The sequence below is a fragment of the Limanda limanda genome, chromosome 22 (assembly GCF_963576545.1).
Source record: "Limanda limanda chromosome 22, fLimLim1.1, whole genome shotgun sequence".
NCBI lineage: Eukaryota > Metazoa > Chordata > Actinopteri > Pleuronectiformes > Pleuronectidae > Limanda > Limanda limanda.
The window spans coordinates 13,782,020-13,804,284 of record NC_083657.1 but is presented as its reverse complement, the minus strand read 5'-3'; the positions used below and the strand labels follow the sequence as shown (position 1 = coordinate 13,804,284).

The 22,265-nt window shown below is 40.6% G+C and overlaps 1 protein-coding gene across 1 annotated transcript; it reads right to left on the bottom strand.

Moving 5' to 3' along the window:
- Positions 1 to 3,701: 3,701 nt before the first annotated feature.
- LOC133028848 (uncharacterized) lies at positions 3,702 to 18,110 on the bottom strand. The gene is made up of 6 exons (XM_061095876.1): positions 18,044 to 18,110; positions 17,529 to 17,944; positions 4,211 to 4,511; positions 4,028 to 4,129; positions 3,919 to 3,953; positions 3,702 to 3,829 (listed from the first exon to the last, which is right to left on the bottom strand). Exons 1-6 carry the CDS (start codon positions 18,108 to 18,110, stop codon positions 3,710 to 3,712), a joined length of 1,041 nt encoding a protein of 346 aa, XP_060951859.1. The 3' UTR covers positions 3,702 to 3,709.
- Positions 18,111 to 22,265: the final 4,155 nt, after the last annotated feature.

Here is a 22,265-nt window from a genome sequence, read left to right as displayed (position 1 = left end):
CAGCCAATCAGCTGCAACCTCATTTTTATGCTGTTGTCTGCTCTTTTTGCACAAAATGTTCATTTCCCAAGAGCTTTGAGACGATGCACCTGCCTACCTTGGTCTGTGTTGTATGTAAGTGTCTGGATACGAGAACAATTGCGTCTGTGGTCCTGAGTGAGGCTGAAAACTGAATGCTATCTAGTGCTGTGGTAATGTTTTATCTTCTCTTCACCCAGTTCACCTGTCAGCCGTGATCCAGTCGGCTGCAGTCGAGCAGGACACTGGTGTTGTATCGGTCAGCGTTGGGGACAACGTGACTACGCTGCTCCTACGACAGTCAGGTGTTGATGCACTTCTCCTGGTACAGACAAACCTTAGGATTCAGACCGTAGCTCCTGTCTAGTGTTTACAAACATGATGAGCCGTCTAAAGTCTTCCACTGGTTGGAGAACAATCCTCGTTTCTCTGTGCGGAGGGAGGAAGGGAAGAATCATTTACACATCTCTGACGTCCAACTCTCAGATTCGGCATTGTACTTCTGCGGAGGCTCGCACTCCAACATGTTGGATTTTGGAGAGGGGATCTTTTTAAGTGTCAGAGGTTGGTGGGGGCTTTACAGCGGAAGCGAGCTGCTGGTCCCAGACGACCAAACGGCACAGATGAGAACCTTGGTTTGGCTCTTCATCATTAGAACTGGGATTCTCTTGCTGTGTCTCACAGTTTGTCTCTTGGTTTACTTCACAAACTGCTCAGTTCGTCCTTAAAACTCTGACTTCAACAGGTTATTTGAACTTAAGGTTCAGTGTGTAGAATTTGGGGGAAAGGGATCTATTGGCAGAAAGTGACTAAAAAATAATCCTACTGATGTTAACACTTGTGTGTTTCATCTAAATTGTACAAATTGTTATTTTCTTTATCCTAGAATTGGCCCTTACATTCAAATACTTTGAATCCTATCAGGAGTGGGTCCTCTCTACGGAGGCCGCCATGTTTTAACTGTAGCCCAGACTGGACAAACTAAACACTGTTTGAGTTTATAGAACAACTGAAGCTACCACAGGTTGTCTTTCATGTTTGGAAGGGGAGGGTAAGGTGAGGGATATCCATCTGCAATATGCAACTTCACCAGTAGATGTCACTAAATTCTACACACTGAACCTTTAATGCTTCCGTCACAGTTCAAAAATATCACAGGCAAAATCTGAAATGTTAGATTCATTATTTGTTTTTTTGCCATTTGACACTCTCCTTAATAAAACTGTGAAGTTATTTTCATGCTTGTTTTAAACATGCTTTTTGATTAAGCTTGTTATTGCTTTTTACACAAATATAAAAATATAGACATGTACATGTGTACATAGCAACGAAAAATAAATAAATTAGAAAAAGCTACAAAACAAACAAACAGGGTTTATCATTTATTGCGACACCTGATGTTAATTTACTGAGCGAACAAAATCATCTGATACATAAATCAGGGATGGGAGATGGGTGATGCTGTACCTATCAAATCCAATAATTCATGGCCCTTCAATAAGTCTGTGCAATTGCTGTGGCAATTCATAAGTACAACATTTAAGTGTAACATTTCAGATTGATTACAATAAGTCAAAGTGGTTCAGCAAGAATAAAAAACATAGAAGTTTCTGACATTTTTCAATTATTTATTTCCATCTGTGACAACAACTGATTGGTGAAGGCAACATCTCCTTGAGAAGAGAAAACAAACGGTTTAATTCAGACTTTATAAACATATTTCTTCCTCACATGAAGTCACATCAAAAGAAGAAGCTTCAAGCAGCATTGTGCATGAGGCTCCTCAGGTGGTCGTCCCTGTTCTCTGTTTCAGCCACGTGACGCCACGCTGCTTCACAGCGACCAATGTGAGCTGATCACTTCTTCAAACCCCACTGGAGAAACCAAACATGAGAAAACCCAGGTGACATCATCAGGGTGGAGAAGACATTCTGCAATGAACATGACGCAGAATGGATTTGTAAAGATTTCTAAAGTTGGTGAAATTTCCCTTTAAATGGATTACAGATTGTTAACCCTCCCTCGCGGTGCAGTTAACAAACCAACCTCAAGCTACTGATCTGGGGACATCCTGTTTCAAACCGCAGAGACACAAACAAACGAGAGGGTCTGAGAACTTTTCTCTTGTTGCCTCTTACACCTTGTGACAGAAAGTTGAATTATCCACCTACGTAAAATTCTCTTGAGCCTTTCATGTGCACATATCGTACACTAGTGCAGTGCCTGTTGTAAACATGCGTGTTTGGAGTGAGCTGTTCGCTTGTGATGCAATGTAGCTGTTGTGCATCCATGATCAAGCGGATTGTGTTTCCAATTTTACAGTCAGTGTGAATAGTAGTTTGAATTTGCTGTATTACTGTCACCTGTGTGATTGAGTCATAAGTTTGAATTATTTACTTTCCTGGTTATTTTGTCACACTGTACATGTGGGCTATTTCACAAGATTCAGTCAACTTTTCAAAATAAAAGCTTTGTTATTCAGCTCAGTATAAAGCATTACAGCAACCGAAATAAACGCTGTACTTAAAAAAAAAAAAAAAGGACAAATAACCAAACAGGAAGTGATTATATGAATGTTGTTGCAATGACACAAAAAAATCCTGTCATGGGTCACACTATATAATAGAAATCAGTCGTATAAAGATAAAATAACAGTATTAGCAGTAACATAAATTGGGTTAATTGCAAACTTCTAGAACAAATACAGTCTGGTTGTTCTCCCTCTCTTGTCGGTTTCATCTTTTTACGTCGTGATATGTATGATGTGCTCGAAATGCACTGATAGCTACACAACAGAGGAATCATCTTTTCTGTGCTGTTGTCCATACTTCCCACCTCTGATTATTACATTTCATTGCAAACTCTTTCAATTTGCTCTGTTAGGGCTTTGTCTTTCCCTTCGTTCCACACAGCATTTGTTGTAAAGATGACCTCTCTTTGTTTAACACTTCAGTCTTCCTGTGTTAGAGCGACAGGACTTCATTTTCCACCAGTGGAAACCTGCTCACGGTCACAGTGCTCTCACCTTATCCGCCACAGAGAGTCAGAGCAAAAGTCAAACACTGAAAAGTGGCCAGTTTGAAGGCTGCACCGTCCGTTTATGTTATAGATGAACGAGGAAGTTATAGATCAGAGGAGACTTTTGTGCATGATCTGTTTTTTTTGTTTTTTCGTGGTTGCTTAAGCACTGAACACCTATATTGATGTTTTGAGATATGCATCTCTGAGTTCCCTGAGGCCCCCAACGTCCTCACTTCAGAAAGGTGGAGTTAGTATCAAATGACCCCGCCTCATTACAGGTAACATTTTTGGTTGGTGCACAAGGTTGTGTGAACACTTCTGGCCACAAGTAAATTACAAAAAACTGCTTGTATCTGACATGTGGTCACCATGTTTCCAACAGTTAGCTGTGGTCTGTGAATAATGAAAGCTCGGCTTCATGAGAAAGCTCACGCTTCAGCAGGATGCACGTCGTCCACTGTTACCTGCACTACTTTGAATGCACATACACAGTAGAAATGATTCATGCACAAACAAAATAAAATTAAACTTGTTTTGTTTAGATGATAGCAAGCTGAAGCTTCACATGTTGCACACGGAGGTAAACATCTACTTTGCAGGACTGTTCTGATGTCAGTAAAGACATAATGTGGTGATTAAACACAGAGACCATCACAGAAGGTGTCCAGCTCTACTGCCTCACACTCAAGTACACACATTCACTCCAGGTATCATCCCTCTGTCCTCTGGATCTGTTCATCTGTATCTCCCTGTGAGCAATGTAGCAGGAGTCGTCTTCATTCTGCTCATCCTGTGCATGAGAAACAGTCACTCATGTTGTTGGCCATGACAGACAATGTGCACAAGTGTTTGAACAGTAACACAACAGCTCATCTTTACCTTTGCATTTATTTTGGAGGATGGAGCATGGGGATCTGAAAAGACAGAAGGACTTTTAAATGTCATATAATGATAACTGGGATCATGAGGAACAGATAGTAGCACTTACCTGTAACCCTCATCATGCATATTGAGAAAGCCAGTAGAACGCTCAGCAGGGTGGTGATTGCTGAAGTCACACTCAAGAAAACCACCAGCCAGTCCACCTCATCTGCAGAGAGCCAGAGGACAGGAGACGTCACACACTTTTAACCTAAGGAGTAATGATCACTACTCATCACGTGAGACTCACCATGAAACTCCAGCTTGGTCCCGTCTCCAAACACAATGTGTCCACATGCAGCGACAGCACAGTAGTAGGTCCCAGCATGAGAACGGTTCAGTCTCTCCATTGACAAGTTGTAGAAACAGGTGTGTGTCTGTGTGTCGGGTTTCCTCTCACACTGATCGTTCCTGTCTCCGTGGGTGTAAATGAGTCCTGGCTGAGGTTCTTCAGAGTTCTTGACCCAGTAAACACTGTGTTCTCCATCACAGGTCCCAGTGTGAACTGTACAGCTGAGAGTCACAGAGCCTCCTGGCTGGATGCTCTCAGACTGATGCACCACAGCCTGGATGTTAGACACTGAAGGTTTTTAATTAAAAGGCTTATGTGGAGCAGATACGTCGCGCAATAAAAACTGTTGGTTTTAATGTAAATGATGAATTGGATCAATAATCTGCTGCAGTTCACCACCTCACGTCTGTGTCGCCGTTTTCCCGTCTCCCCAAAACGCTCGTACGGGAGGGTCTAAGTTTGCGTAGAAATACGCACATTTTCCCGTCAAGTTTGTTTTTATAAATCCCAACGTTGGCGTGAGATGTGGCGTACGCACGTTTCAGGCCCGTTTTGTGCGTACGCAACGGTTATAAATGAGGCCCCTGGTCCCCTTTGGTGCTGCAACCGGGAATGTTGAATGGTTATTAGGGCCTTTGCCGTGGACCTGAGATTACAACAGGGACCACATGGTATCAAAAAGTCGGAATGTCCTGTCCTTCTTCCAAGCAGCCAACCAGCCAAGACAGGGGTGAAAACATAACCTCCTTAGTGGAGGTAACAATTTAACATGAGAGTAACAGCAACACTGCTTGATGGGAGCATTGGTGATTTAGTTTTTTGTTTTTTAACTTCAGTTCATTTCATTTCTGTTCACGTGAAGTAGTCTGCTGGGGTGTAGTGAGGACACTGCAGAGACTTCCTGTTTGAAAGAGCTCAGTCAAAGAGAGCAGACGGTCTTTTGACTACACAGAGGCTAAATACAGATCCTCACATGTCAGGTAGGAAATTGTTAAACAACTTGGGCTTAAGTTCAAGAAGTAATTTTTATATTTTGAGGGAGTGGAAAATATGGCAAATGACAACATCAAATCAATTAGTCTCTTTCAAACTTTTTAATTTGTTTTGCATAGAGAAGCTTTACATTCAGTATGGAAGTGTAAGATGTTCAGCTCTACTGCTTTACACTGGTGTACACACATTCACTCCGGTCCCCGCTGGGAGAGAGGACTTAAACACAAAGGAAAGTTATCTATATTGTCTATTGCTGACAACTCCCATAGCAGGACACACACTTTTGACACAGAAAAGTTGCGGTGCAAATATATATGGAAGGTCAGGACGTCCCAAATGGTTTACTGTACATAAGAAATGGTTCTACAGGTTCCAAGATGTTTGAATCAGTGTTAGATGATGTTATGAGCCATTATCAATCATCTAATGTAGATTTCAAAAACACAATAACTAATGTAATGCATGTGAAATTTAAACCAGCTTCTTAAGTAGTGCAACTCTAACACTTACCTCCATATTCAGAGCTGCTGCAGCTGCTTGAGATTCTAGTTTGTGACGAAAGACAAGAACAAAAGTCTTATTCAAGATGCAGTGAACTGGATAAGGTGTGGATTTATTTACTTAGTTGGATCAGAGGTAATGAAGTAAATTTGTACATCACTTCATTGAGATTGAGTCATGGTGCTGTAATGAGTAAACACGCCACAGCACTTTATCACCACTCTCAATCTGTGGCATGGACAATGTTTTCCTGAAGGTAATTTTCTGCAATGTACGATTAAGTAGTGCTGGGTTGTGTTTGTTAGAGCGAACGTGGATAAGCACAAATCCTGTAACATGCGAATGCACCATAAGAGATTTTCCTTACTGTCTTTCAATGAATCTAGATGTCCAAGAAATGTCTTGGAACGCTAACTCATGAAGATAGTTATTGTTCTTCAGTAACTGAATTCAAACTAACAAATATAAATAATGAGGATCACCCCACCTGAGGCCTGGCAGCGGTTTGTCTTGAACGCTCTTTGTGCTGTGTAAGCCAGAGAAACAACCAGGATTGTGGTGAACGCCAGAGCTACGCTCAGGAAATACACCTACAGACTCATGTGGAAGGTAAATTAAGCCAATTTAAGAACATAAGTTAAGCAAAGGTCACTGAATTAGAACGCTGCTGTGGTGGGGCCATTGATGTCACTGAATGGAAACACCAAGGCATTGTCTGTGGTTATGGTGCATCGAGTCGAAGGCCAGTCTTCCTGTAGTTGTGGCAGATGTGTAATGTCGTAGACACGCAGGGGATTAAAGGAAGTTCTGTCAGACAACTTGCGTTCAAATGTTTATTGAAGCAGTAGAACAGGGCATTGTTTGAGGACTAAAGGCTCTGACTTAATCACTCCCCCAGATATGATTACCTAGATATGATGGAAGTGATGAACAAACAATCATAACCTACAGGTGGGTGCTGGGGTGTCGGAGGGGCTGAAACAAATGGCACCAATAGTGACACAGTAGCTGTTGTATTTCTGAAACGACTCTGTAGCAGTGAATTAGTCACAGTCAACCTTTGGCCCAAACCCTTGACCACCCTGTCGCTTCCTGTCAAACAAGTGACGTTTCACCAGACTGCAGACTTCCACCTGGGTGATGGTGGTAACAGATTTCAATTTAATTGAAGATGTGTATCATGGTGGCATCTGATCTTGGTGATGGATAGTGATCGTAAAGGGGGACCCTGATATTAGATAGTGGTGGTGGATCATGATTACAACAATACTGCTTGATAAACAATATGGGCAGAAAATCTCCTGCTTTGTTCATGTATGAAAGGCAAACACTGCAAGAAGTCCGGCCCCCATTCTCCGGACATCCCCTGAAGGTCGTGACTAAAACAAAACTCTGGACAGTCATCAACACCTTTTCCAGCCTTTTGCCGTTTTACTTTTGCATCAAGATACACATGTACAATGAGAAGATAAAGAGTTGAGTTTAAGTATGATTTTAAATTGTGGCATAGATATCACAATTATTTTTCACAACATCTTGTCACAGTGATGGCAACTGCTCCCATCCACAAGCAGCACAAAAGCCCAAAAGCAGACTGACGACAACGCCTCAGTTCCTCTCTGAGCTTCAGTTCCGGTGGTTTCTTGAGTGCTTGGTGGTGGCGTAGACAACATTAGGCTCCGGCTCTCTCTCTCTAGCGGGCCTTCTGCTCCGCTCTGCCCTTGGAAGGAAACTCAGTCCTGCGTAGTTCAGGTCATCAGAGCCCACATTCTGTAAATGGAAGTATTCAATGACTTATATCACCCTGAGCTGTCTGTGTGGCATTACATGAAACCACTACTTGATGACTGAAAGACTTGGATCAATGTTAATCTTTGGTTCAAGTTTGATTACCTTACTGTCTTGTGGATCCTGTGCCTCTTTATGTGCTGAATGACAGAGACAACACATCTGGTCAGGAGTCAGGGAGCTTTGTATTGACCAAGTTGTAATAAAAACACATAAATACCTGTATGAAGTTTCCAGATTTTAAGAACCAGAGTGATGATGATTATAATGAGGATGATAATCAGACCGCCCATGAGGATCTCGATGATCAGATTTGCTTGTTCATCAGACTTTTCTACAAGAAAGATATATTTTTGAGCGTTGAAACCAAATACTGTATAAATATGGACGCAGCTCCACTTCTATGTTTCACCTTGTTTTGTTTTTTTTTAGCATCAGATAACAAATAACAAAACACTTGAACCTAAGGAGTAATGATCACTATTCATCACGTGAGACTCACCATCAAACTCCAGCTTGGTCCCGTCTCCAAAACCTATTGTGCAGACAAATGTTATCACCATCACAAAGTCTTCAGCAGTGATTACATTTTTTTAGATCTAAACATGTAATAATTTTCTTATCAACTACTAACGTTGTATAAAACAAACAGGAAAATATAATTTCATGTGTATTTTCAGTTTGCTCCATGTCCCATCCACTAACACGGAGGAATCAAAGTTTACGACCTATATGGCAGCCAGCCACTAGGTGGCGATCAAGATGCTTTAGCTTCTTTTGCAAGAACTTAGTAGTAGTTTAGCTCAGACCAGCTCTTATTTCAAGACGGCATAAAATCCATTTCCCCTATAACAAAACACAGACCAAACTCTGCAGCGATCTTACCTTAAACCTTTAAATACGTTGCACTGTAAACTGCTGGGAATTTTCTGTTGGTGCCCACCTTATAGCCACATATATAGAGTCCAAAGTCAGATAAATACACTTGTTTGATTTGGAGAAAGACGTTACTGACGTTGGACGTCATGTTGAACTTTTCTCTTTCAAAACCATCGAAGTACAATGCAACTGTGTCATGGGAGAGCATGGAGGAGATGAGGCTGGTGTTGGATCCGTTCTCCAGTCTGAACCATGATATGTGAGAGGGGGAACTGGTGTAGTTGGTACACAGCAGCGTGACCTCTTCACCGGTCTGGACCTCCACAACGTGAAATTCACAACGTGAGACAGAGATCCAACCTGAAACAAACAAGATTCTGACATTTTCCCGTTTGGGTAGAGAGGCTGTTTTAAGGGAAATCTTGCAGGGTGAAGTTTTTTCTGGAGACGGATGATGTCAGAAATATTAATTATCATTTTACCTGATGCATCGGGGGAGAAAGGAGTATTATAAGCTTTCAAAGTCAAGATGGCTACATAGCATGAGTCAATTTGTGGAGTCTCTCTCTATCAGTCTTAGACTAACTGCTGTTTTGTCTAAACACTAGGTCCGACAGATACTGCAAAAGAGGCCTAATAACAAAGTGGATGAAGGAGATTAAAACTAAGTCAACACAATAGATCGAAACCATTAAGAATCATTAAGGTTGGCAGTTGATATATTGAGAACAAATAGATGTACTTACTGAGGATCCAGAGTATAGCTGACAGGAGGGTGAAGTTCATTGTCGTGCGCATGGTGCGACAGCACTGCTGTAATGTTCGTCACTGATCTGTGTTTCAAAGACAAGTGGTCTCAGTGTAAAGAGGCGGGGAACAGGCTGACAATACACAGGCCTGTCATCATGTATTTGATGCATGTTACACAGGATTTTATATTATGCCAAACAGTTTTCATGGTGATGTCAGTTTAAGAGTAACTTTCATTTAAATGGTCGACAGTAAAAAAGTCTTAACCTTATGAAAATAAAGTTGTTATATTGTGAGAAAAACGTCCTCATTTTACGAGAATCAGTCAAATAGTCCGTACTGAAAAAAAGAATCAGAATATATATATACATGTTACTCAACTGTTACTGGTTGCAAAAGTTAAAACATTACAGCACAAAATATGACGTCATTTTCTGGCTTCATAGTGACATCATGATGACAACATTCCTACAAAATAATCATCCATCTAAGACTTCTTTATGATGTCACTCATCATATGACATCATAAACTATTTATATATGAACACTACACATATGATTCTATACATGACCTTTGGCCTTTGTCCAGTCATCATCTGGAGATATTACACATTTATTAGATTGGAGCAAATTAAAGTAAATCACAACTTGGTGGAGTGGAATGATTCACTTACTGCCGAGCTCCTGATGGATATTTAAAGTGTCACGTAGACTGACCCTCTTAACAGCCAATCAGTTTTACTTAATTACGTAATTTTTACGTTTTGTTTTCACTCGCGTGTTTCATCTAAATTGTTCTAATACTTAATTTATTTATCCTAGAATGGGTCCTTTATATTCAAATACTTTGAATACTATTACGATTGGGTCCTCTCTACGGAGGCTACCATGTTTTTACTGTAGCCCAGACTGGACAAACTAAACACTGTTTGAGTTTTTAGAACAGAAGCATCCACAGGTTCTCATTCATCTTTGGAAGGGGAGGGTGAGGTGAGGGGTAACATTTTCAGATTTATTACAATCTGTCAAAGTGGTTGAGCAAGAAAACCCCCCACAGAAGTTTGACATTTTTCAATTATTTATTTCCATCTCTGACAACAACTGATTGGTGAAGGCAACATCTCCTTGAGAAGAGAAAACAAACGGTTTAATTCAGACTTTTTAAACATATTTCTTCCCCACATGAAGTCACATCACAAGTAGAAGCTTCAGGCAGCATCGTGCATGAGGCTCCTCAGGTGGTCGTCCCTGTTCTCTGTTTCAGCCACGTGACGCCACGCTGCTTCACAGCGACCAATGTGAGCTGATCACTTCTTCAAACCCCACTGGAGAAACCAAACATGAGAAGACCCAGGTGACATCATCAGGATGGAGAAGACATTCTGCATGCACACGACGCAGAAAAACTGACGTTTGATTAGATTTGTAAAGGTTAATTGTGGTGGAATTTGCCTTTAAATGGATTACAGATTGTTAACCCTCCCTCGCGGTGCAGTGAACAAACCAACCTCAAGCTACTGATCTGGGGACATCCTGTTTCAAACCGCAGAGACACAAACAAACAAGAGGGTCTGAGAACGTTTCTCTTGTTGCCTCTTACACCTTTTACATGCGTGTTTGGAGTGAGCTGTTCGTTTGTGATGCAATGAGGCTGTTGTACATCCATGATCAAGCAGAATCAGTTTTTTTCGCCAAATTTACAGTCAGTGTGATTTGTAGTGTGAATTTGCTGTATTACTGTCACCTGTGTGATTGATTCATTACTTAGAATTATTTACTGGTTATTTATTCAGACTCCACATGTCGGCTTCAAGAGTTCAAGTTCAAGAGCTTCAGACAACTTTTCAAAATAAAGGCTGAGTAATTCAGCTCAGCATAAGACATGACGGCAACCTAAATAAACGCTGTACTTAAAAAATAAATAAATACCATATTTAAGTAATCAGTTGTATAAAAAACAGTATTAGCAGGAACGTAAATTGGGTTATTTACAATCTTATAGAACAAATACATTCCGGTTTTTCTCCCTCTCTTGTTGGTTTCATCTTTTTACGTCGTGTTACATATGATGTGCTCGATATTCACTGATAGCTACACAACAAAGGAATCATCTTTTTTGTGCTGTTGTCCATACTTCCCACCTCTGATTATTACATTTACAAGGCTTTGTCTTTCCCTTCGTTGCACACAGCATTTGTTGTAAAGATGATCTCTCTTTGTTTCACACTTCAGTCTTCCTGTGTTCAAGCGACAGGACTTCATTTTCCACCAGCGGAAACCTGCTCACAGTCACAGTTCTCTCACCTTATCCACCACAGAGAGTCAGAGCAAAAGCCAGACACTGAGAAGTGGCTAGTTTAAAGTCTGCACCGTCCGCTTGTATTTTCGGTTCGAGGAAGTTATAGATCAGAGGAGCCTTTTGAGCAAGATCTGTTTTTTTGTTTTTCGTGGTTGCTTTAGCACTGAACACCTATATTGATGTTTTGAGATATGCATCTCTGAGTTCCCTGAGGCCCCAAACTTCCTCACTTCAGAAAGGTGGAGTTAGTATCAAATGACCCCGCCTCATTACAGATAACATTTTTGGTTGGTGCACAAGGTTGTGTTAACACTTCTGGCCACAAGTAAATTACAAAAAACTGCTTGTATGTGACTTGTGTTCACCATGTTTCCAACAGATAACTGTGGTCAGTGAATAATGAAAGCTCGGCTTCATGAGAAAGCTCACGCTTCAGCAGGATGCACGTCGTCCACTGTTACCTGCACTACTTTGAATGCACATACACAGTAGAAATGATTCATGCACACACAAATAAAATTGAACTTGTTTTATTTAGATATTAACAAGCTGAAGATTTACATGTTTCACACAGAGGTAAAAATCTACTTTGCAGGACTGTTCTGATGTCAGTAAAGACATAATGTGTTGATTAAACACAGAGACAAATACAGAAGGTGTCCAGCTCTACTGCCTCACACTCAAGTACACACATTCAGTCCAGGTATCATCCCTCTGTCCTCTGGATCTGTTCATCTGTATCTCCCTGTGAGCAATGTAGCAGGGGTCGTCTTCATTCTGCTCATCCTGTGCATGAGAAACAGTCAGTCATGTTGTTGGCCATGACAGACAATGTGCACACGTGTTTGAACAGTAACACAACAGCTCATCCTTACCTTTGCATTCATTCTGGAGGATGGAGCATGGGGATCTGAAAAGACAGACAGACTTTTTAATGTCATATAATGATCACTGGGATCATGAGGAACAGATAGTAGCATTTACCTGTAACCCTCATCATGCATATTGAGAAAGCCAGTAACACACTCAGCAGGGTGGTGATTGCTGAGGTCGCACTCAAGCAAACCACCAGCCAGTCCACCTCATCTGCAGAGAGCCAGAGGACAGGAGACGTCACACACTTTTAACCTAAGGAGTAGTGATCACTATTCATCACGTGAGACTCACCATCAAACTCCAGCTTGGTCCTGTCTCCAAAAACTATGGTGCAGACAAATGCTATCACCATCACAAAGTCTTCAGCAGAGATTACATTTCTTAAGATCTAAATATGTAATAATTGTCTTATCAACTACTAACGTTGTATAAAACAAACAGGAAAATATAATTTGATGTGTATTTTAACTTTTCAGTTTGCTCCCAGTTCCATCCACTAACACGGAGGAATCAAAGATTACGACCTATATGGCAGCCAGCCACTAGGTGGCGATCAAGACGCTTTGGCTTCTTTTTGCAGGAACTAAGTAGTAGTTTAGTTCAGACCAGCTCTTTAAAGTCTATTTAAAGCATAAAATCCATTTCCCCTATAACAAAACAAAGACAAAACTCTGCAGCGATCTTACCTTTAACCTTTAAATACGTTGCACTGTAAACTGCTGGGGATTTTCTGGAGTCGGTTCCCGAGTTATAGCCACATATATAGAGTCCAGAGCCAGATAAATCCACTTGTTTGATTTGGAGAAAGACGTTACTGATGTTGGACGTCATGATGAACTTTTATTCTTGAAACCCATCGAAGTACGATGCAACTTTGTCATGGGAGAGCATGGAGGAGATGAGGCTGGTGTTGGATCCGTTATCCAGTCTGAACCATGATATGTGAGAGGGGGAACTGGCGTAGTTGGTACACAGCAGCGTGACCTCTTCACCGGTCTGGACCTCCATAATGTGAAATTCACAACGTGAGACAGAGATCCAACCTGAAACAAACAAGATTCTGACATTTTCCCGTTTGGGTAGAGATGTTGTTTCAATGGAAATCTTGCAGGGTGAAGTTTTTTTTGGAGACGGATGATATCAGAAATATTAATTATCATTTTACCTGATGCATCGGGGGAGAAAGGAGTATTATAAGCCTTCAATGTCAAGATGGCTACATAGCATGAGTCAATTTGTGGAGTGTCTCTCTATCAGTCTTAGGCTAACCGCTGTTTTGTCTAAAGACTAGGTCCCACAGATACTGCAAAAGAGGCCTAATAACAAAGTGGATGAAGGAGATTAAAACTAAGTCAACACAATAGATAGAAACCATTAAAAATCCTTAAGGTTGGCAGTTGATATATTGAGAAGAAATAGATGTACTTACTGAGGATACAGAGTATAGCTGACAGGAGGGTGAAGTTCATTGTCGTGCGCATGGTGCGACAGCACTGCTGTAATGTTCGTCACTGATCTGTGTTTCAAAGACAAGTGGTCTCAGTGTAAAGAGGCGGGGAACAGGCTGACAATACACAGGACTGTCATCATGTATTTGATGAATGTTACACAGGATTTGATTATTTATTATCCGCTTTCCTCATCCCTGCACTTTTTAAGAAGGTTTCCATTTGCCAAACAGTTTTCATGGTGATGTCAGTTTAAGAGTAACTTTCATTTAAATTGTCGACAGTAAAAAAGTCTTAACTTTATGAAAATAAAGTTGTTATATTGTGAGAAAAACGTCTTTTTTTTATGAGAATCAGTCAAATAGTCCTTAATGAAAAAAAAGATTCAGAATATATACATGTGACTCAACTGTTACTGGTTGCAAAAGTTAAAACATTACAGCACAAAATATGACGTCATTTTCTGGCTTCATATTGACATCATGATGATAAGATACCTATCATATGATCATAAATGATTTTTCCATCTAAGACTTCTTGATGATGTCACTCATCATATGACATCATAAACTACTTATATATGAACACTACACATACGATTCTATACATGACCTTTGGCCTTTGTCCAGTCATCATCTGGAGATATTTCACATTTATTAGATTGGAGCAAATTAAAGTAAATCACAACATGGTGGAGTGGAATGATTCACTTCCTGCCAAGGTCCTGACAGATGTTTAAAGTGTCACGTAGACTGACCCTCTTAACAGCCAATCAGCTGAAACCTAATTTTTACGTTTTGTTTCCACTCGTGTGTTTCATCTAAATTGTTCTAATAGTTAATTTATTTATCCTAGAATGGGTCCTTTATATTCAAATACTTTGAATACTATCAGGATTGGGTCCTCTCTACGGAGGCTACCATGTTTTTACTGTAGCCCAGACTGGACAAACTAAACACTGTTTGAGTTTTTAGAACAGAAGCATCCACAGGTTCTCTTTCATGTTCGGAAGGGGAGGGTGAGGTGAGGGGTAAAATTTTCAGATTTATTACAATCTGTCAAAGTGGTTGAGCAAGAAAACCCCACACAGAAGTTTGACATTTTTCATTTATTTATTTCCATCTGTGACAACAACTCCTTGAGAAGAGAAGACCAACGGTTTAATTCAGACTTTATAAACATATTTCTTCCCCACATGAAGTCACATCACAAGTAGAAGCTTCAAGCAGCATCGTGCATGAGGCTCCTCAGGTGGTCGTCCCTGTTCTCTGTTTCAGCCACGTGACGCCACGCTGCTTCACAGCGACCAATGTGAGTTGATCACTTCTTCAAACCCCACTGGAGAAACAAACATGAGAAGACCCAGGTGACATCATCATGGTGGAGAAGACATTCTGCATGCACATGACGCAGAAAAATTGACGTTTGATTAGATTTGTAAAGTTGGTGGAATTTGCCTTTAAATGGATTACAGATTGTTAACCCTCCCTCGCGGTGCAGTGAACAAACCAACCTCAAGCTACTGATCTGGGGACATCCTGTTTCAAACCGCAGAGAAACAAACAAACGAGAGGGTCTGAGAACTTTTCTCTTGCTGTCTCTTACACCTCTTACATGCTTGTTTAGAGTGAGCTGTTCGCTTGTGATGCAATGAAGCTGTTGTGCATCCATGATCAAGCAGATTCAATTTTTTGCGCCAAATTTACAGTCAGTGTGATTTGTAGTGTGAATTTGCTGTATTACTGTCACCTGTGTGATTGATTTATAAGTTTGAATTATTTACTGGTTATTTATTCAGACTGTACATGTCGGCTATTTCAAGAGCTTCAGACAACTTTTCAAAATAAAGGCTGAGTAATTCAGCTCAGCATAAGACATGACGGCAACCTAAATAAACGCTGTACTTAAAAAATAAATAAATAAATACCATATATAAGTAATCAGTTGTATAAAAAACAATAATAGCAGTAACATAAATTGGGTTATTTACAAACTTATAGAACAAATACAGTCTAGTTGTTCTCCCTCTCTTGTTGGTTTCATGTTTTTACTCCGTGTTACGTATGATGTGCTCGATATTCACTGATAGCTAAACAACAGAGGAATCATCTTTTCTGTGTTGTTGTCCATACTTCCCATCTCTGATTATTACATTTCATTGCAAACTCTTTCAGTTTGCTCTGTTAGGGCTTTGTCTTTCCCTTCGTTGCACACAGCATTTGTTGTAAAAATGATCTCTCTTTGTTTAGCACTTCAGTCTTCCTGTGTTTGAGCGACAGGACTTCATTTTCCACCAGCGGAAACCTGCTCACAGTCACAGTGCTCTCCCCTTTTCCACCACAAAGAGTCAGAGCAAAAGCCAAACACTGAGAAGTGGCCAGTTTAAAGGCTTCACCCTCCGTTTATTTGATTTGAGGAAGTTATAGATCTGTTTTTTTTTTCCGTTCTTGCTTTAGCACTGCGTTCTTGCTTTAGCACTGCACACCTATATTGAGGTTTTGAGATATGCATCTCTGAGATCCCTGCGGCCCCCAACGTCCGCACTTCAGAAAGGTGAAGATAGCATCAAATTACTGCGCCCCCTTTAGGAGATAACATGTTTGGTAGGTACACTGGGTTGTGTTAACACTAGTAAACAACAAAAAACTGCTTGTATGTGACATGTGGTCAGCATGTTTCCAACAGATAGCTGTGGTCTGTGAATAATGAAAGCTTTGCTTCATGAGAAAGCTCACGCTTCAGCAGGATGCACGTCGTCCCCTGTTACCTGCACTACTTTGAATGCACAGACACAGAAGAAATGAGTCATGCCCAAGTACAATCAAACTTGTTTTATTTAGATGATAGCAAACTGAAGCTTTACATGTTTCACAAAGAGGTATAAATCAAATTTACAAGACTGTTCTGATGTCAGTAAAAACATAATGTGGTGATTAAACACAGAGACAAACACAGAAGGTGTCCAGCTCTACTGCCTCACACTCAAGTACACACATTCACTCCAGGTATCCTCCCTCTGTCCTCTGGATCTGTTCATCTGTGTCTCCCTGTGAGCAATGTAGCAGGGGTCGTCTGCATTCTGCTCATCCTGTGCATGAGAAACAGTCAGTCATGTTGTTGGCCATGACAGATAATGTGCACAAGTGTTTGAACAGTAACACAACAGCTCATCTTTACCTTTGCATTTATTTTGGAGGATGGAGCACGTGGATCTGAAAAGACAGAATGATTTTTAAATGTCGTATTATGATCACTGGGATCATGAGGAACAGATAGTAGCATTTACCTGTAACCCTCATCATGCATATTGAGAAAGCCAATAGAACACTCAGCAGGGTGGTGATTGCAGAGGTCGCACTCAAGAAAACCACCAGCCATCCACCTCATCTGCAGAGAGCCAGAGGACAGGAGACGTCACACACTTTTAACCTAAGGAGTAGTGATCACTATTCATCACGTGAGACTCACCATCAAACTCCAGTTTGGCCCCGTCTCCAAACACAATGTGTCCACATGCAGCGACAGCACAGTAGTAGGTCCCAGCTTGAGAACGGTTCCGTCTCTCCAGTGACAAGTTGTAGACACAGGTGTGTGTCTTTGTGTCTGGTTTCCTCTCACACTGATCGTTCCTGTCTCCGTGGGTGTAAATGAGTCCTGGCTGATGTTCTTCAGAGTTCTTGAACCAGTAAACACTGTGTTCTCCATCACAGGTCCCAGTGTGAACTGTACAGCTGAGAGTCACAGAGCCTCCTGTCTGGATGCTCTCAGACTGATGCACCACAGCCTGGATGTTAGACCCTGAACCTTTCACACTGACAGTGACGCCCTCAGTAAAATCATTCACATATCTTGTATCTTTTAAACAGTAGTAAGTAGCTGAGTCTGACAGATTCAGATCTGAGATATTTAGTTGACTCGTTATACCAATAGATTTCACAATGAAGCGTGGATTGTCCATGAATTCATCCGGTAACCAAATAATTTTTAAAATTCTATACGTCTTTGAGATAATTCGAGGTTTCTGTCCTAGTGTCTGTTTGTACCAATAAATGTTTTTGTCATCCCCCTCATAGAAACACTTCAAAGTCAAGTTGTCTCCAACATCAGCTGATATGAATCCACTGACTTGAGGAGACAAGATAAAATGATGCATCTGAACTGAAGAGAAAAAGGAGAAAAGCAAAGTAACAGTTAATGTTATGTGACAGAAATGAAATCGTAATCAGCCTCAGGACTGACTGAATATTTAAAAAACACACAACTCACCCATTTTCCCCAAGAAGAAACATGTCAGGTAGAGAATGAACTTCGGAGATGTCTTCATGTTGAAATCGTCGTGTTGAATGACAAACAGCCCGACACTTTCTCCTCTCTTCAGAGAAAAGACTTGTGTTGATTGGCCAGCAGGGCAACACTGATCACATGATCACTGCCACCTCTGATATGAATCTTTTTTCTTTGAGCAGTTAGATTACATAATACCACTACTACTACAATTGTATTCAATTTTTCATACAGTACCTTTCGAAGCACAGTTACAAGGTGATTTACCAGTTAAAAGTGAAGTATTGAGGGAAAACAATAGAAAATATTTAAAAGAAAGCATAAGAGCACAAATATAAGGATACAAATGTTACAGATTAGAAAGAATTGTGAAAAAAATATATAGTTTACCATGAATAAATAACAAACAGCAGGTAAGATCGGACAGAGATTAAAATATTATTAATGAAAGTTAGAGGTGAATTCAGACCCAATGTGGAATGATTATTAGTGCCGTGGACCTCACGTTACAACAGGGACCACATGGTATCAAAAAGTCTGAAGTCATCTATAAAATCACAAAATAATTTCTAAAATGTACTACTACTCTGCAATTTAGGCAATGAAGAGAAGTGATGAAAACATCCTGGATCAGCCCCTTTTGTCCAGATCTGCACCTCAATTGAATGAGTTGTTTCTTGGCCCATGTCCTGTCCTTCTCCCAAGCAGCCAACCAGCCAAGACAGGGGTGAAAACATAACCTCCTTCGTGAAGGTAACAATTCTAACATAAAAGTAACAGCAACACTGCTTGATGAGAGCATTGGTGATTTAGTTTTCTGTTAACTTCTGTTTATTCCATTGCTGTTCACTTGAAGTAGTCTGCTGGGGTGTAGAGAGGACACTGCAGCGACTTCCTGTTTGAAAGCGCTCAGTCAAAGAGAGCAGTCTTTTGACCACACGGAGGCTAAATACAGATCCTCACATGTCACGTACGAACAACTTAGGGTTAAGTTCAAGAAGTATTTTCTATATTAAGTGGGAGGGGAAAATATGGCAACTGACAACATCAAATCAATTCGTCTGATTTCAAATCTTTAATCAGTTTTTTTTTTGTATTTATATAGCGCTCTTTCTAGTCTTGATGACCACTCAAAGCGCCTAACAGTACAGTTTTACATTCACCCATACATTCATACAGTAAATCTAATCGCAGCACTTTGTTATTCTATGGGGGGCCATTCAGGGTTCAGCATCTTGCCAAAGGACACTTCAGCATGCAGATGGGTCAGAATTGGGATTGAACCGCCGACCTTCAGGTTGGAGGACGACCACTCAACCCCTCAGCCACAGCCGCCCCATGTATGGAGATGTTCAGCTCTACTTCTTTACACTGGTGTACACCGTTCACTCCTGTCACTGTCTGTTTGTCTTCTTGCTCTGCTGAAGCTGTGCTCCATTAAAATTAATTTTATTAAAAATCTGAATGTATGATGCTGCCATTACAATATGTTTTAGAGAATAAAATAGAATGGCACTTTGAAGAGTGCACACTGGCACCAAGGCCCAACAGTATGAAAGCATAAAATCTTTGTGCAGATAAACCAGGTAGGATGGTGTTTGAGGAGGACTCACTAATTACAAGGAATACATCTGAAGTAGCATTGGGGCGTTAACACAGGACAATAAAACAGTCCATTCCAAACAGGCAGGTTTACTATAGACACGACAGTATTAGTATAAAAAGCCCACAGGTGCAACAACATAATTTCTGGTTTCCTGCACTGCACACTTTCACTGCTTTATGCCTGAGTACACACATTCAGACCTTCTGTTGTCCCTCTATCGTCTTGACCTGTTGGGGAAGTTAATAGTCAAAGCAACATAATGGAGGTCGTCTGCATCTTGGTCACCCTGGGTCCAAAACACACATAGAGACGATTTAGGATATTGGTCTGAACAGTAAAAGGAAGTTTGAATGTCCATTAATGGATCATTGAGATAAGTGTCACCTCTGGATTTGTTGTGGGGGAGCTGATGACTCTCTATATAAATCCCACCAAAGGTTCTGTTATTCAGAAGTTATATTTAGTGAATGTATATACATATATATGTTCCTGACCAGACTTTATATACAGTCTAATGTCATAATGTGTGTAAGCCTGTACCAGATGACCCCGCCCCTTTAGCACATAACATATTGGTTGGTACACACAGTGATAGTAAGTCACACAAACCTTACTAAAGCAATGTGAGGTTGTGTTAACATTTCTGGCCACAAGTAAATTATACAAAAACTGCTTGTATATGACATGTGGTCACCATGTTTCCAACAGATAGCTGTTGTCTGTGAATAATGTGTGATGGAAATCTGGAGATACAAGAGGCTGGAAACAACAAAGTTATCTACGTGTATTTAATAAGGGGCTTTCTGCAGAAAGGATCAACACAGGGAGTCCCAAAGAACTCAGAGTGAAGATGCAGAACAGTCAGATACACAGATCTTATATACCAGGGGATAGGGCTGTCTCTCTGAGCCAATCCAGACAGGTTCCCATAGGTGGGGGAAGGACAGGAAACTAAACATAACAGCTGATTCACATGTGTTCCTGAGGTGATAAGAAGATATACACTCCTTCCTTTGATGGGTAATTAAGTCGCACAAGGTCTTACTATATTGACGTCATAAACAGTTCCGACCATAAAACAGCTCAAGTCATCAACCATTTGTTGTATGTAAATACAAGTCATAAAAATCTCTTGAGAAGGCTTCAAACACTTATACAAAATACTTTTTCAACCTTGCTGAGTTAATTTTCTACTACAAATGAAAGCTCAGGCTTCATGAGAAAGCTCAGGCTTCAGCAGGATGCACGTCGTCCACTGTTACCTGCACTACTTTGAATGCAGAGACACATTAGAAATGAGTCATGCACACACAAATAAAATCAAACTTGTTTTATTTATAGATAATAGCAAACTGAAGCTCTACATGTTTCACAAAGAGGTAAATATCAAATTTACAAGACTGATGTCAGTAAAGACATAATGTGGTGATTAAACTCAGAGACAAACACAGAAGGTGTCCAGCTCTACTGCCTCACACTCAAGTACACACATTCACTCCAGGTTTCATCCCTCTGTCCTCTGGATCTGTTCATCTGTATCTCCCTGCGAGCAATGTAGCAGGGGTCGTCTTCATTCTGCTCATCCTGTGCATGAGAAACAGTCAGTCATGTTGTTGGCCATGACAGATAATGTGCACAAGTGTTTGAACAGTAACACAACAGCTCATCTTTACCTTTCATTTATTTTGGAGGATGGACATGGGGATCTGAAAAGACAGACAGACTTTTTAATGTCATATAATGATCACTGGGATCATGAGGAACAGATAGTCGCATTTACCTGTAACCCTCATCATGCATATTGATAAAAGCCAGTAAAACACTTAGCAGGGTGGTGATTGCTGAGGTCGCACTCAAGCAAACCACCAGCCAGTCCACCTCATCTGCAGAGAGCCAGAGGACAGGAGACGTCACACACTTTTAACCTAAGGAGTAATGATCACTATTCATCACGTGAGACTCACCATCAAACTCCAGCTTGGTCCCGTCTCCAAAAACTATGGTGAAGACAAATGCTATCACCATCACAAAGACTTCAGCAGAGATTACATTTCTTTAGATGTCAACATATAATACTTTTCTTATCAAGTACTAGTTTGCGCTGTAGTATTTTCAATGCTTGACATTTAAGTAAGGCGTAAACCTTTTTTATTGTATTTTTACGTTGAATAATTTAGTGTTCTGATGTGGTTAGTGAACTTAGACAGCTGAACCATTTCAGCAGCAGTTTCTAGGCGACACATGTAACTGAAACTTAACTGAATCATATTTGGTATTTAATCTAGTCTGCATGTTGGTTCCATCATTTGAAATCTTTCCATCGAAAACTAAATCCCTATGTGGCGATCCTGTGAAAACCTACACTGCTAAGACTCATGTGGAAGGTAAATTAAGCCAATTTAAGAACATAAGTTAAGCTAAGGTCACTGAATTAGAACGCTGCTGTGGTGGAGCCATTGATGTCACTGAATGGAAACACCAAGGCATTGTTTGTGGTTATGGTGCATCGAGTCGAAGGCCAGTCTTCCTGTAGTTGTGGCAGATGTGTAATGTCGTAGACACGCAGGGGATTAAATGAAGTTCTGTCAG

Coding starts and splice junctions, on each gene's coding strand:
- LOC133028848 (XM_061095876.1), bottom strand. CDS start 18,110: ATGAAGACATCTCCGAAGTTCATTCTCTACCTGACATGTTTCTTCTTG. Junction 17,945..18,043: donor GGGGAAAATGGGTGAGTTGT/GTGTTTTTTAAA, acceptor TTTTCTCTTCAG/TTCAGATGCATCATTTTATC. Junction 4,130..4,210: donor GACCAAGCTGGAGTTTCATG/GTGAGTCTCACG, acceptor GGCTCTCTGCAG/ATGAGGTGGACTGGCTGGTG.